Here is a 16,201-nt window from a genome sequence, read left to right as displayed (position 1 = left end):
GAAATACAAATTGAGATTTTTCTTTGAAAACTCTGCAGAAAATTATATTGTGTGAAACTTGTTTCTTCTCTTTGTAAATGAAATCTTTCAGTGTTACAGCGACTATTTATACCCAAAATGCCATACAACAATTAACATTTTTTGGTAAGCCGCTTTTATTCCATGGTGAACCGCTTACATCTGCGAGAGAAGCGGGGCAGATGGGAGATATTTTAACACTGAACATGAAAAAGACTGACGGAAAGAGGAAAGAAATAAAAAGAAAAAAGTTTTGAAGCTATGCCGAGAATTTTGTTCATACGGTGCTTGGATGTGTTTAAGGGACACTTCCCATCGCTGTCCTATATGAATTGTCTCCAGGGCAACCAGCCTCACGGATGATGCACATTTGGTCAGAAAGAAAGCTCCAGCAGCTGGATGGCACCACACCCAGACACATGGAGCAGTAAAAATAAAAAAAAAAGAAAAAGAAAGTGTGAGAACCTGAATTTGGTGGAAACAATGACGGCGCTCTCAGCTCCACGTCCTGCTTCCCGATGCGTTTACCATGACTGTTTGACACGTGCACTGTATCCTTTCACTTTCCATAGTAACCGTGCTCAGCTCTATTGTTATCTCCAGGCAGTCATTTTCCAGCGTAAAGTCAACAGTCTCATTATAGGGCTCGGAGGAGCTGGACTCTGAGAGCTGAATGATATATATCATAGAAGAGCAAATACCACGTGTGTTCAAGGGTTTTCCTGTGTGTGTGTGTGTATGTGTGTGTGTGTGTAGGTAGAATACAATCCAGCAAGTTAATATTTCATCAGTAAATCACAAAGGCCTCTTCAGGGCTGAGAGGCTCGGAGTAGGAGCTACATAATGAAAATGTTAAATCAATATCCAACCGTTGACCAGATCCTCCACTGCTGCACAGTGGAACGTCTTATCAGCAGCTCATCTAATGTGTAAATTTAACAACTGTTCAGTATCTGTAAGTGTCACTCCCTTTAAAACATCAAGTTACTGACATAAATCATCATTTTTATGTCACATTAACAAGATAAAGCCGTTTAAAAAGATGTTGAAGCTTGACAGCAGAAATCAGTTGTAAAAATGACTCAATCCACATGAACAAAATATGTAAAAAAAAAACAAAAAAAAAACAAACAAACAAACAAAAAAACCCCCAAACAAATAAAACACTAATAAAGGGGTTTTTGTGGAAATGATACAAAACATGGGGGCAGATGCAAGGGAAGCATCATAGATATAATGCTCCCCTTGATATTCTGTATTCTTATTTTATTTTTCTATTTATTTTATGTAATTGTTTGTATTACAAAGTTTGTACTGCTGGACCGGAGAGGACAGAAGAGGGAAAGAAAGAGAATCAAGAAGAAGAGAAAACAGAAAAACACCTCGTAGAGAGAAAAAGAATGAATGAGAAAGAACAACCGACATACATATGCATGCACATAAGTACACATACACACCCGCCTATATATACACATATACATACACCTATACATACTGGAGTCATGTTCCCCCTGCGGGAGGATGAAGCCATCAACTATTAGGAGAACCTAGAACTCACAAGCTAAATCTGAAACACAGAAGGAAAACCAGCTGCTGTTAGTTAATGAACCTGCAGGCGACTCAGTGACTGTGCAGAACATACAGAGTGGAACGTGTTCAGAGAAGAGTGATCATGCCAATGTGGCCCCGCCCACACAAAGGCAAGAGGAAGGCCAGGAGAACCCCGAGGCCCGGACAGCCGGCAGCCGTCCCCAAGCACAGATCCCAATCACCCTGCCCCAGAGCCAACCATGCGTCCACCCAGGAGGTGGCAAAGAGCGGGGGGCCCCAGCCAGAGCCCCCCAATTTAAATTTATGCATGTTTAACTAAAGATGTTTCACACCCGGTGAGTCCTGTGCCTCTTTTTAGGCCTTTTGTCAAACTTTGCATATCCACAAGGAAATAAATACATTTCTGTAACTACAAGCTCTGGATAATACTTCTTGACTAGCAAAGGAAATACTTGTGAGATTTATTAGAATGTGTAAATATCTGTATGTAGGTGAAGAATATATGAAGATGGCACACAGCACTGATCAAAAAGATTTCAGACTTGCTCACTACTGTGTTAAAAACTTTCAAATAAAGAAACACATCCTCCTTTTTAATCTCAATACTCCATGTACTTCATTTTAATTTCACTTATTTGTTTTTATTTTCATATATCTCCTTCAGCTGTGAATAAATATATAAATGGTTTGAAAAGGAAGGAATTTAAATTTACCTTCAAGTCCTCTAAAAACAATTAAAACATTTTCTCTCCATCTGAAACACACACATCCAGATGTATTATATAATGCAGTGACAGAAGTGGGGGTTATCCTCCATCTCGCTTGACTGGAAACACCCGAGGCGAATATCATCTCGACTGACGGAGGTTAAAGCTCAAACGCAGTTTGTTAAAGGGGCCTAGAAACCATCAGAAACCACTTCAACACCTTCACTCGCGCTGAAGGACTGCTGGTTCATTTGAACTTGTCACCCTGGTATGATAACACACAGAAAATCTCTGTTCTTATTAACAGTTCTTGACACTTTGCGAACCTGCTCTGCTGTCGGGTATTAACGACATATTTTAGGTCTTCATCTGCGATGGCGCTGTATCAGAAACATATCAGCTTTGAGAACAAACGGACCAATTGGAGGATCCAGCTTATGAAGTATGTGCGTGCCATGTGTGAAGACTAACACAGATGACACGGAATGTTCCGGCTTATATTTATCGAGTTGGCAAACTGTGCTGTGTCCCACCGACCCCCGTTAAAGCTAAAGCACAATGCTCCGGCCCGGCTTCGCCAAATCACCTTCGGAGCTGGAACAGTTTCTCTTTTGTATAAAAAATTAATAAAATGAGACAGCAGTGCAAATATTTTCATAGCAGAAAATGAAGCCAGACACACAGGTGCACAGCAGAGGCAGAGCGTGGAGGCAGCATGGTTTTGGCTCCAGACGAGGCATGCGCTCGCTGCTCTTCCACATTTACCGTTTCCCCTCTGTCGCCAAACGCACACAATGCAGCTTGAAAGTGCAGGGAAATGTTCATATTCTCTTATGAAAGGCAACAATAAACGTAAAAAGTACCAAAGACAACAACTAAAACTGGAAAAGACAGAGAAGAAGCCCAGCGGCGCTACAGAGAGGGACAGATAAAGTGAGGAAGGAGAGGAACAGCCAGAGTGTATAAACAGATGGTCACTGCTGGTGAACATTAAATAGACATCAGAGATGCTGTAGGCACATCTGGAGTGGCAGGAAACAGTATGTGCAGAGCTGCAGATCTGTGGGTTAATTAGCTGGAGGTCAGGGCTTCAACATGTGTGTGTGTGTCGACATATCTTGCCTTTAAACACACCTATTTCAGTGTATCAGTGTCAGGTTTTAGTTTTATTTATATAAAGGCTTCATCCATAGTTTGCCTTGATGTTATGGTAACTAAACTAGACCAGCTTTGCATGTGTATCAGTTTCTGCCTGAGAAAGATACCCCTAGTCACCATCAGTCATCCATGATGTGCAAAGTTCACCTGAATAAGGACAATAACAGATTTTTTTCTTCTTAAAGTAACACTACACAACCTCCTAACCTTGAACGGCATGCTTCTGACTGGTTTTGATGGCACACCGATATTGATTAAGCACATTCCTGGAGCTGTAATTGCAATGCAGCAGCCCAAGCTGAGAAACTACACTTTTTTCTAGCATGGAGCATCATACAACAGTCGTGTTTTGCTTTGCTGCACCATGTCATACGCCAGTAACTGGTTATCAACATGCAGGTAGATAGGAAAGAATGAGACATACTGAAAATCAACATCGAACTGACTTTCATTGAGTGGGGAGATCTCAGAAGAGAGACAGGATAAAAGACAGATGCTGAATTCGCTGCTGTTAGGTGGCGCAAAAGTTCAAAATCAAACCAAAGTTCAGTAGTACTGCTTTTGTATTACTTACAGATGCATTACGTAACGTTCCAAACCTGAAACTCTATGATCACAACTTGAGATTTGAGAACACCGCATTATGTTTCAGCTTTATGCACTGCGTCACGCTCTAGCAAACAGCTATCACCGGCTCTTTTGAACTTGGGCCGCTAATGTAGCAAAGACATTCAGGATGGGATTTCGGAAGAAGAGAGGAACAAAAGAGACATGGCAAAGGTCAACATCATACTGACCTTCAAGAGGTGGAGAGAGCCCAGAAAAGAGACAGGATGCATGAGGGATGCTGAATTAGCCATCATTAGGGGGTGTCAAAGTGTTAAATTTACACTAAAGTTCAGTACTTTTGGTTTTACAATAATCAAAGAAGTCTTATGTCATATCATCCTCGAAGTACAAGGTTGGATGTGAGCTGGATGCTAAAGTAGCTGCCGATAGGTGGTGCGTCACTGAGAAAATCAGCTAAAATTTCATACAACATCTTTAAAGTTAAACATTTGCCTGTTTGGCAAAAAGAAAAAAAAAAAAATCCAAATAAACAAGAATTTACCCAGTAGATGGTTATTGTTACTGATTTTTTTACTTTAATCATTTTCAGTTGCACTGGTGCAAAATTTCTTCTTCGGGTGAAATAATGCCTTGTGAGCTAAGAAATAACATCAGAAAGACACTAAGTCATCTGCATATAATCTGTAGCTTTTACAATGTTTGAAATTCATAATAAAAATGCATCAGAAAAGTGAAGTTTCTAGAAGATAATTTGATGCTTCGGAGTGTCAATATTTTACTTTTAAAGGGGGATGATGCTTGTTGCAGAAAGTTAATCTGTGAGCAGAGTCATGGTGTCTTCTAAAAACTTCCACAGACCGTCTCCTGGAAGACTGCATACGTGAACCCACACACCCTTCCTTGTTGGAGGTGGGGGGGAGTGTAGGCAAGAGCTGGCGCTGGTGTCACTGCTCTATGTTCTTTGTGGCTGTGGAAGAGGAGGAGGAAGAGGAGCAAGGGGGGGATTGAGAGTCCTGCGGTGGGAGGTTTAGTGCACTGAGTGGGCAGCAGCTCCAGCATCTGGTCCCTCTTAGCAGCAACCACACTGGGTGTTATTGTTCCCGACAGAGATGAAAAAAGGGAGTGGGGGAGGTGGAGCGGGGTGGAGGATGGGAGACACAAGGAGGAAGCATGAAACACAAACTCAGAAAAGTTTCACGTGAAGACAGAGGGATGTGTTAATCTGATGATGTGCAGTTTTAACTGTTGAAAAATGAGAAGGGGGGGTTGATGTGAAGTCATGTGTCACGAGGAGGGAGGGGAGGGGGACCCGATGAAGGGAGGGAAGCCTTGTAAAAGCATCATTAGGGAGTAGGTCGTACCTCCATGTCACGATGAGCTGGTGGAGGTGTGGACCCAAATGCAGGACGGGAGAAAGGAATGCAGAGTCTAGATGGTTTATTCCAACTGAAGCAAGGCAACGCAGGTGGCGTGAAAACACAAGAACCCAACATATGGGTTTCTACACAGCAGAGATGAGGCCGCGTTTAGAAGCCGTCTCCATATACAGAAAGATGGTCTCCATGCTTGATGGTTCGGTTTCTGAAGAAGCAAAAATTGCCATCTTTCAGCCCATTGTTTTCAGGAGAACGTGCAGCAGCCATGCTGGTTCACAGCAGAACAGACTCAGATTTGGCTCTTGTCTCTCCCTTTTCAATCTTTTCCCAGTTGAGTCTGGTCTTTAGTTCCTGATTGCGACACCTGCTCCTCCCAGTGACACTATGTTGGTTTTTCCTTAGTTTGGCGTTTTTGTTGTGTGGTTTAGGTGTGTCTTATTACACTGGCACTGCAGCTCTTAAATGATCTGAATTTGCCTCCTGACTTTCCTCATCTCTGAAAAGCAACAGAACAGGTGGAGTGCATGTTGCAGGTGAGTGTAAACATGGCATGGTTGCTGTTTTTGTGAAATGGAAATGGTTCCACAGATTACATTGCTGCACGGGGATTCTAATGACGGTGATGTTGCATTCGTGCATCATAAAGTGCATTATAATGTTGTTATGAACAACAGTCAATGTGACTGAGTGATGCAATCTCTCTGTTTCTTTGGTCAAATCATGTTTTTTTTTTCCAGCTGAAAGGAAAATTATGCAAGTTTCTCAAAGAAATAATAACCCAAAAACAGTGAAATCTAGCCTTGACAAATGTAATGCGCCCCTGTTGGGCATCAGTCAGGCCTTCTGTGCTCATCGACAGCAGGTGCAAAATGGTGCAACCTGATTTTTAACAGGTACAAGGAAGAGAGAGCACATTACTCCAGTTTAGACATAGTTTTTTTCAATTGTAATGTCCCATTCTATTCATCAGAACTGTTCTGTTCATACAAATCATCTCACTCTATTAGGTCAGCCTGCCATGCCGTTGTTTGGCATGGCGCGGTACTGGTGGCATGTCATGGTATGGCAAAGCAGGGAATGCTATAGCATAGTATTGCATAGAAAATCATGGCATGGAATAGTATGGCACGGAATGGTACAACATGGCATGGTATAACACAGCATGGCACAGAATGGCATGGCATGGAATAGTATGGCAGGGTATGACATGGCATGGTCTGAGACAACATCATACCAGGCCATGTATAACTGGACTGACATGGCATGGAATAGTATGGAAAGGTATCAAACAAAATGGTATGGTATGATACAGCATGGCCTAGAATTGCTTGGCATGGTATGGTAAGTTACAAACACTATAGAAACCATGTTGACATTACCAACTTTTATACTGGTTTTATTCACTATCCCCAGTTTTATCCTTCCCATGAATGTGGTCTGATTTAACAAGTTTTCTGAACAAAGTAAAGAAAAACAAAATCATGTTTTTCTTTTAGCAATCATTAAATCTGCTCTAAACTGTAAAGTCTTCCCATCGTGAATGGAGGCTGAAGGTCCTGAATGTAGCTTAGTTTAAGGCAACTAAACCCAACAACATGTTAAAAAGTCTAAAAACAATAATAAAAATAGGAAAATAAAATCATAGATGAAAAAGAAAAGAAGTTCAGCTTTCCCCATAAAAGAACCTGATGTGCCCACCATTGGCAGGGTCATGCAGGTTTTCTGCCATTTGGTTGAACTCTGAACAGAATCATGTAACAGTCATTCTCACCCCTGCCTGGTTGTATTCGCCCTTTTGGGATTTCTCGCACGTATCTGAAATGCTGGTAACATGTTGGTGTGCATGTGTATGTGGAATGTGGGAATGGTTTTGGCTCTGGTCATTTGCTGACAGCTCTCTATGTACACAAGCCCCCTGATAGACCCAGAATTATGAAGATATAAAAATGCCCTAGCGAGGGATACAAGGTGTATTTTAGCTTAGACCTGTAAGGTCGGAAGTTCATATCTGCTCGGTGTTGGGAACTCTGTGACAGACATGGCACCCTGAACACTGAACCTCATGTATGAATCTCAGACTTACAGTTACTGTATCTTGGACAGTTACAGACATCTTTGTGGGTAAAGAAAGTGCTCCAGACTTTCAGCTAATGAACTTTCTGACAAGTTGTTTGTTGCAACTCTCTGTGAATAAATTCCCACCCCATGAAAATGGCAAAAGTTCTGTAGTGTGTCTTTAAACCACCGTTAAAAATGCCATAATGATGCACTGTTTCATGTCCGAGAAGGAAAAAGGAAGTACACAAACTGACGAATGGTCATCACTTTCATTTGGTTTGTGAGTCATGTTTTGGTTCTACTTTAAGGGAGGCGCCATGCTGCGATGGCATCAAACTACAACGTAGCTCAGCCGTCTTATCGCTAATACTCCACATCTCAGCTAAGGTTATGGTCAGCTGTGGTAACGAAACAAGACTACAGTTTACAGACCACATCCAGACCCTTTCCGTCCTTTTTCTAACCTGAACCCATTGGTGGAAACCAGGCTTTCGGACCAAATGGATGCGTCTTAAATCCTGAGTATTACTGCAACAGCCTCCACTGTCATCAGATTGCAATCCAACAGAGCACCTTTGGAATGTAATGGAATGAGAGATTCTCATCATGGATGTGCAAAACCTTGCTGAATGCACCAGAAATATAAGCAGCTCTGGCAAAAGGGGGTGCAATCTCATACCAGTAAGGTGATATGGTTTATCTTATAAAGTGGCCTGTGAGTGTATGTACATCACATCAAAAAGGAGGTCAAATTTCCATATACCTGCTGAGGTATACTGTATTGATGTCTCACAAAAGCCCAGGACTTCCCCGCATTTCAAATCTTGTCAAATCCCACCTCAGCCAACGTGGGCATGTTACAATGGAAGGAGACTTACCATAAATCCGAGCGTCCTGGCATGAACCTCTTCTTTCCACTGAAATATGGTTCAAAATCTTGGGTCTTGAGTCTGTGGGCGTAGTCTATATAACCAGATACTTCCTGTCCAAGAGTATTATGATCCCTTATGAAAATGACCGACTGTAAAGAAGAAAAAGAAGAAAAGAGAGGAAACCCTCTGTGTAAATAATTATGATCATTATGGCTCTTCTGAGTAAAAACCCATAAAGCCAAAAGTGGAAAGTGAACAGATAAAGGAGGGATCTAACAAATCATCCCACTCTAAAACACAACGGCTCATTTTATAGTATCAAAACAAAATCGGCCCTAATGTATGTCATGTTGGGGCCTGAACTTCCCGAGGTGGGCTGTCTGCAGAATATCCTGCTCAGAAATTACGTGCGTGGGGCTTGAACTAAATCCTTTTAACTTACAGTAACTAAAGTCTCAGTTCCGTTCCAACACTCCTACAGTCGGGACGTACCTTGAAATGACATGAAACGTGGAATTGTGACATAAAACTTAATACTGTGGCTTGTGTGAAAAGTTAAAGGCCTTTTTGGGGAAAACACACACATAAAAGAGGAAAAGTTTTGGCAAAATGGCATGTTGTTCCATCCAGAGGTGGAAACCCTCTGTTGTTACTCCTTACAGGGTTTGCTCAACTTCTTTATCATTCAGTTTAATTGCGACATGATAGAAGATGCTATTTACTGTATGCTATAAATACATATATCTATATACTTTGGTTGGGGATGAGTTGCTTTTTCTTTTAATATGCAGAAATGGTTGTTAATATGTAAAGCACTTTATGTTTGCATGAAAAGTGCTTTATAAATAAAGTTAGAATTGATTTTGAGTTATATTTATGTTATATTTATGGTCTTCAGAGTTAGATTTAAGTGTTTTTTTTTTTTAACGTTTTTTAATTTTGTTGATGCAGATATTGCTACTTTCTACATCAGAATGTAGACAGATAATAGGGAGATAGTTTGATTGATTCCAGAACTTGGAAATTAGGGCTGCAGCAGTAAGCATTGAGGCAAATATTGACTCGAATGAACAAACAAAACAATACCGCTCTAATAGACCAAATATACAGATCTTGATAAAACACGAACAAAAAAAAAAACCAACAAAATAAAACCCAGTAAAAAAAAAGACATAGAAGTACACACATTTTAATAAGAATGTACAAAACCAAAAATGTAAATGATGTGCAAACACAGAATAGCATAAAATGGGTACAATTAAACAGAAATAGAATAAAGTAAGAAGGTAGAGCATGTTGACGATGCCACTGGATGAGAACAAATAAACTTGCCTTGCTTTCTAAGCACACTAATGCTGTTTATCACATGCAAAACTGGCCAGTAAATTTTCATTTAAACCTGTATGGTGGATTCAAAGATGGTCATCTGTAGCCCTGGTTAAATCCCATGTCAGGAAAGCTGATTCTATAAACTAGGAGAACACTGGCTGCTCATCAGTACTTTATACTATCTATCCTAAATGGAAAAAATCCTGGAAAGGTCCATTGATGCTCCCTTAGGTATGCAAATTGGGATGTCCATTTCAAACTCTGTCATATGCTGCTGTTTTTATACTTCTACGCATCTTTTATAGTGACTTCTACGCGTCACTTTTAGAGCCTTGCATGGCCAGGCCCCTTCCTACTTAACAGACTTGTTGTGTCCATGGTCCCTCGTTCTCGTTTTAGGACCCGAGGAGACCGATCTTTTCAGGTTGTTGCGCCGAGGCTCTGGAATGATCTTCCATCCTCCCTACGTTCGGTGGAGTCTGTTGATGAGTTTAAGTGCAATCTTAAAACCATCTTGTTTCGGCAGGCATACCCAGCTGTGTAGATTAGGGGTGTTATGGCCAGCAGTTTCTGTGTCTATTTTTATATACAGTGTTTTTGTTGTATCTTTTTATATGTATGTTATTTTTGTATTTTGCTTTTTTGTGAAGCACTTTGTGACTTCTGTCTGTGAAAGGTGCTATATAAATAAAATTTACTTACTTACTTGCTTACTTATGTTGCCATAGTTGTAAAGACAGTTCCTCCACTAGAGGGGCAGTATTGAGTTCAGAGTTCATTTCTGCGTTCTGACACCAGTTGGTAAGCAATTGTGCCAGTATAAAGTTGCTTACAACCGTTTGAAAACACAAGAAGAAGAAGAAGAAGAAGAAGCGTAAAACCCATAGACAGGATATAAAAGATGGACGCAGCCTCCGTGACGTCACCCGTAGGTTTTTGAAGAGCTGAACTGAAGCTCATCGGGTGGTTCTTACAGTCACCATTTTGGCAGCATCACGCGTGTCGTCTCTCCCAGGAAATACAAAAATGGGCAAAGAAGTTGAACTGAGAGGGGGCCTGAGACTGTCTAGCGAACTCCGACCTGCCTATAGCTAAGACCTATCCGAGCTACCCTGGAGCTAACAGGTGCTAACCAGCTAATGGAGGTAAGCGGGCTAAAGCCAAGTCAGGCTGTTAAGTGGCTAACCATGGTTGTTCTGCATTCTTCTTTCTTGAAGCAGGATATTAGGTACCTGTCAATCAAAAGGAGATGCCCCTAAATATGCAGAATTTCGATATAAATTGCTTCCACACTGAGGAGTAAGAAAAACATTGATTCCCATCAAAGTTGTCACGAATGTAAACCTGACATATTAAACCTAAAATGGATTTTGTACCAGACTGTAAACATGTTTATTTCTGCTGTGAAGTTGGTCTTTTTAACATGGGAGTCTATGGGGATTCGCTCTGTTTTGGAGACCCTTGTGGATGAAGGGGGAACTGCAGTTTATGGAACTTCCGCATCGGCTTCACTTTTACCCACCAGAGGTCTCCGCATGATAAAACCACAAAGTTCTTGCTGTTCTTAACCTTCTTCTGTCTCTTCTTCGGTTGCTTTTCATCTGATGATTTCTGCGTTTGTTCCTCTTCTTCTTCTCTGGTTTGTTCTTTTCACTGGTTGCGTGCCAGCTGTACAACCAAACACTGCCCCCCCTATAGTTTCCGATGGTATTGCTCTGTTTTCTGCGTCGTGACGGATGAAAAAAACCCTTGAAAACCAACCAAATTACGTACGTAACTGATGCAGGAGATGGCTAAAACTGTCCATCTTTCACCTATTCTGCATCCAGAATAAATGGGTTTCAAGGCTGAATGCAGTGTAAACACATCAGCTGCTCTTTTGCCACCAAAATATTCATTTTCCAATTATAATTTCTCAGAGACTTAAAGCACTATTCACTTCATGCTATTAAATAGAAAAAAGAAATAAAGCTTGATTGCTTACTAAATAAAGAAAATAAAACATCCTGTTCCAACAATCATGTCTGAGTTTACTGCAGCCCAAACACAGATAACAGACGAAGTAAAGAAAAAAGGTTTGGCTTGTTCACTGCAAACCAAACATAAATCTGAACAGTTTCCCGACTGCTCGTCACTGACAAGTCTTTGAAGGTAAGTTCAAACCACACACATGATGAAAAACAAGATGACAAATGTTTATATCACCAGATTCAGACAAAGAGATTGAAAGCTGAGTTGTCCAAACCCCCACAGGGGCCAGCCGAACATGAAATGATCTTTTCATGTGGACTTGATGGGTTAGATAACACATGATGACAATGGATGGGAAGGACTCCAAACAGAGGAAACACTCAGGTGTGAAAAGGTTGTTTTGTCTGCCTTCTGCAGGATAATAAAAAGCTGCTCTTCTTTCCTTTTGATGCGTCTTGAGAAAGGACTCCCGCCTTTGTGTCAGGCTTGTTTTGTTTACTCTGAGCATGAATGAGTCCCGTTCGTCGGCTTACAGTAACTCAGTAAGAGGATCCTTGTGGAATACCTCAACTGGTGATATTACTATGAAAAACTTAGGACACGAGCCATCTGTGGATCCTTTTTACTACAAAGGGAGGAGATAACTAGCGGTCCAGAGTTTAGAAGAAAAGAGGGTTCCTTTCTCAGTCTCTCAAATGTTTAAAACAGATGCTATCAGGTTCTCAGCTGGCTGGATGCCTGAAACATTTACCCTATCTGCTGGCTTCCATCCTCACACAGCCAGCCTTGAAAATGCATCATTGGGTGGAGGCAGCGAAGCCAAAAGGAGGCGATTAGCATTAAAGTGTTGATGATAATAATATTAGATAAATGTCTTTTTGGCGTTTAATTCAATAGGCTCCCGATCTAGTCAGGATGCAGTTTACATCATAACATCAAAGCTCTGAACAGGCCTGCGACGCATTGCATTTAGTGTATTATTATCTGATGTATTAGTGTCAGGAGCGTGAAATACAACCAGTAAACAAAACCCCAAATTTCCACTGGATTTTATTATTCTGACAATGTTGCTTTGATTTGAGTTAAAATCAGGAAACGTCCACAAAATGGCCATTTTGGCACCATCTGTTCTTAGTGTAACCCAGCTCGGGGCCCTCAAGCTTTAAAAGGTACAAATTGGGTTTTGGTTTGTTGATCTTTCTCAAAAAGTCTCCTGAGTTGTTATTTGTCTTTTCTTTCCCACCTACATCAGATTGCTAAATTAAGGGACATCCTGTCACAGAGTGATGCTGAAAAACTAGTCCATGCTTTTGTTACTGGAAAACCTGTTCATGCAAACTGCTGCAGTTAAGTTTCTGATGAGAACTTTTAGTTTCTCCTCATTGTGTTAAATCCAGGATAAAAGATATTCTCATCACATATAAAGCTGACCATAACTAAGCTCCACTGTATATCACAGGTTCCACCTTTTCCCAACAGAGCACTTTGCTCTCAGACTTCAGGTTTACTTGTGGTTCATAGAGCCTTTAAGGGTGTATTCACATCAGAATGGTCCAGTGGACTCGGTCCAATTGGGGACTCGGCTGGGAGGGGGGAGACTGCGTTCATGCTACACTTGTCAAACGAATTGGACCTTTTACAAAATGATAGCAAATGTCAGACATCATAATGAAATACAGAGCTGCATCAGAACCTAGTGGACTCGGTGGATCAGATCCTAGTGGTCTGGGTTGATCAGATCCTAGTGGTCTAGGTTTATCAGATCCTAGTGGTCTGGGTTCATCAGATCCTAGTGGTCTGGGTTGATCAGATCCTAGTGGTCTGGGTTGATCAGATCCTAGTGGTCTAGGTTTATCAGATCCTAGTGGTCTGGGTTGATCAGATCCTAGTGGTCTGGGTTGATCAGATCCTAGTGGTCTGGGTTGATCAGATCCTAGTGGTCTTGGCGGATCAGATCCTAGTGGTCTGGGTTGATCAGACCTTAGTGGTCTGGGTTGATCAGACCCTAGTGGTCTGGGTTGATCAGATCCTAGTGGTCTAGGTTTATCAGATCCTAGTGGTCTGGGTTGATCAGATCCTAGTGGTCTGGGTTGATCAGATCCTAGTGGTCTTGGCGGATCAGATCCTAGTGGTCTGGGTTGATCAGACCTTAGTGGTCTGGGTTGATCAGACCTTAGTGGTCTGGGTTGATCAGACCCTAGTGGTCTGGGTTGATCAGATCCTAGTGGTCTAGGTTGATCAGATCCTAGAGGTAACAGTAGATCAGATGATAGTGGTTTAGGTGGATCAGATCCTAGTGGTCTGGGTTGATCAGATCCTAGTGGTCTGGGTTGATCAGATCCTAGTAGTTTAGGTGGATCAGATCCTAATGGTCTGGGTCAATCAGATCGTAGTGGTCTGGGTTGATCAGATCATAGTAGTTTAGGTGGATCAGATCCTACTCGTCTGGGTGGATCAGATCCTACTGGTCTAGGTGGATCAGATCCTACTGGTCTAGGTGGATCAGATCCGACTGGTTTGGGTTAATCTGATCCTACTGGTCTGGGTTGATCAGATCCTAGTGGTCTAGGTGCATCAGATCCTACTGGTTTCGGTGGATCAGATCCTACTGGTCTCAGTGGATCAGATACTAGTGGTCTAGGTGAATCAGATCCTACTGGTCTAGGTGGATCAGATCCTAATGGTCTGGGTGGATCAGCTCCTAGTGGTGTCGGCGAATCAGATCGTAGTGGTCTTGGCGGATCAGATCCTAGTGGTCTGGGTTGATCAGCTCCTAGTGGTATAGGTGGATCAGATCCTACTGGTCTAGGTGAATCAGATCCTTGTGGTCTGGGTTGATCAGATCCTAGTGGTCTGGGTTGATCAGATCCTAGTAGTGTAGGTGGATCAGATCCTACTGGTCTAGGCGGATCAGATCCGACTGGTTTGGGTTGATCAGATCCTAGTGGTCTAGGTGCATCAGATCCTACTGGTTTCGGTGGATCAGATCCTACTGGTCTCAGTAGATCAGATCCTACTGGTCTAGGTGGATCAGATCCTACTGGTCTGGGTGGATCAGTTTTCTAGTGGTTTTCGGCGAATCAGATCCTAGTGGTCTTGGCGGATCAGATCCTAGTGGTCTGGGTGGATCAAATCCTACTGGTCTCAGCGGATCAGATCCTACTGGTCTAGGTGGATCAGATCTTAGTGGTCTGGGTTGATCAGATCCTGCTGGTAAGGGCTGATCAGATCCTAGTGGTCTGGGTGGATCAGATCCTAGTGGTCTTGGCAGATCAGATCCTAGTGGTCTAGGTGGATCAGATCTACTGGTCTAGGTGGATCAGATCCTACTGGTCTAGGTGAATCAGATCCTACTGGTCTAGGTGAATCAGATCCTACTGGTCTAGGTGGATCAGATCCTAATGGTCTAGGTGGATCAGATCCTAATGGTCTAGGTGGATCAGCTCCTGGTGGTGTCGGCGAATCAGATCGTAGTGGTCTTGGCGGATCAGATCCTAGTGGTCTGGGTTGATCAGCTCCTAGTGGTCTAGGAGAATCAGATCCTACTGGTCTAGGTGAATCAGATCCTACTGGTCTAGGTGAATCAGATCCTACTGGTCTAGGTGAATCAGATCCTAGTAGTTTAGGTGGATCAGATCCTAATGGTCTGGGTTAATCAGATCCTAGTGGTCTGGGTTGATCAGATCCTAGTAGTTTAGGTGGATCAGATCCTACTGGTCTAGGTGGATCAGATCCGACTGGTTTGGGTTGATCAGACCTTAGTGGTCTGGGTTGATCAGATCCTAGTGGTCTAGGTTGATCAGATCTTAGTGGTCTGGGTTGATCAGATCCTAGAGGTAACAGTAGATCAGATGATAGTGGTTTAGGTGGATCAGATCCTAGTGGTCTGGGTTGATCAGATCCTAGTAGTTTAGGTTGATCAGATCCTAGTGGTCTGGGTTAATCAGATCCTAGTGGTCTGGGTTGATCAGATCATAGTAGTTTAGGTGGATCAGATCATAGTAGTTTAGGTGGATCAGATCCTACTGGTCTAGGTGGATCAGATCCGACTGGTTTGGGTTAATCCGATCCTACTGGTCTGGGTTGATCAGATCCTAGTGGTCTAGGTGCATCAGATCCTAGTGGTCTAGGTGCATCAGATCCTACTGGTTTCGGTGGATCAGATCCTACTGGTCTCAGTAGATCAGATCCTACTGGTCTAGGTGGATCAGATCCTAATGGTCTGGGTGGATCAGTTTTCTAGTGGTGTTGGCGAATCAGATCCTAGTGGTCTTGGCGGATCAGATCCTAGTGGTCTGGGTGGATCAAATCCTACTGGTCTCAGCGGATCAGATCCTACTGGTCTAGGTGGATCAGATCCTAGTAGTCTCGGCGGATCAGATCCTACTGGTCTAGGTGGATCAGATCTTAGTGGTCTGGGTTGATCAGATCCTGCTGGTAAGGGCTGATCAGATTCTAGTGGTCTGCGTGGATCAGATCCTAGTGGTCTAGGTGCATCAGATCCTACTGGTTTCGGTGGATCAGATCCTACTGGTCTCAGTGGATCAGATACTACTGGTCTAGGTGAATCAGATACTACTGGTCTAGGTGG

At 42.4% G+C, this 16,201-nt stretch overlaps 1 protein-coding gene across 1 annotated transcript in view; it reads right to left on the bottom strand.

The window, feature by feature from the left end:
• The window catches only part of cfap299 (cilia and flagella associated protein 299), a gene marked incomplete at both ends in the record, with an annotated part of 113,764 nt that overhangs the window by 12,971 nt on the left and 84,592 nt on the right, over window positions 1-16,201 (bottom strand). Inside the window, one exon of the mRNA XM_079251192.1 lies at window positions 8,317-8,459. Within this exon, the coding sequence (XP_079107318.1) occupies window positions 8,317-8,459 (143 nt within the window). The remainder of the gene's footprint in view (window positions 1-8,316; window positions 8,460-16,201) is intronic.

This window comes from Telmatherina bonti (genome assembly GCF_933228915.1).
Source record: "Telmatherina bonti genome assembly, chromosome: 13".
In the NCBI taxonomy this organism is placed as follows: domain Eukaryota; kingdom Metazoa; phylum Chordata; class Actinopteri; order Atheriniformes; family Telmatherinidae; genus Telmatherina; species Telmatherina bonti.
This window is presented reverse-complemented; position numbering and strand designations above follow the sequence as displayed.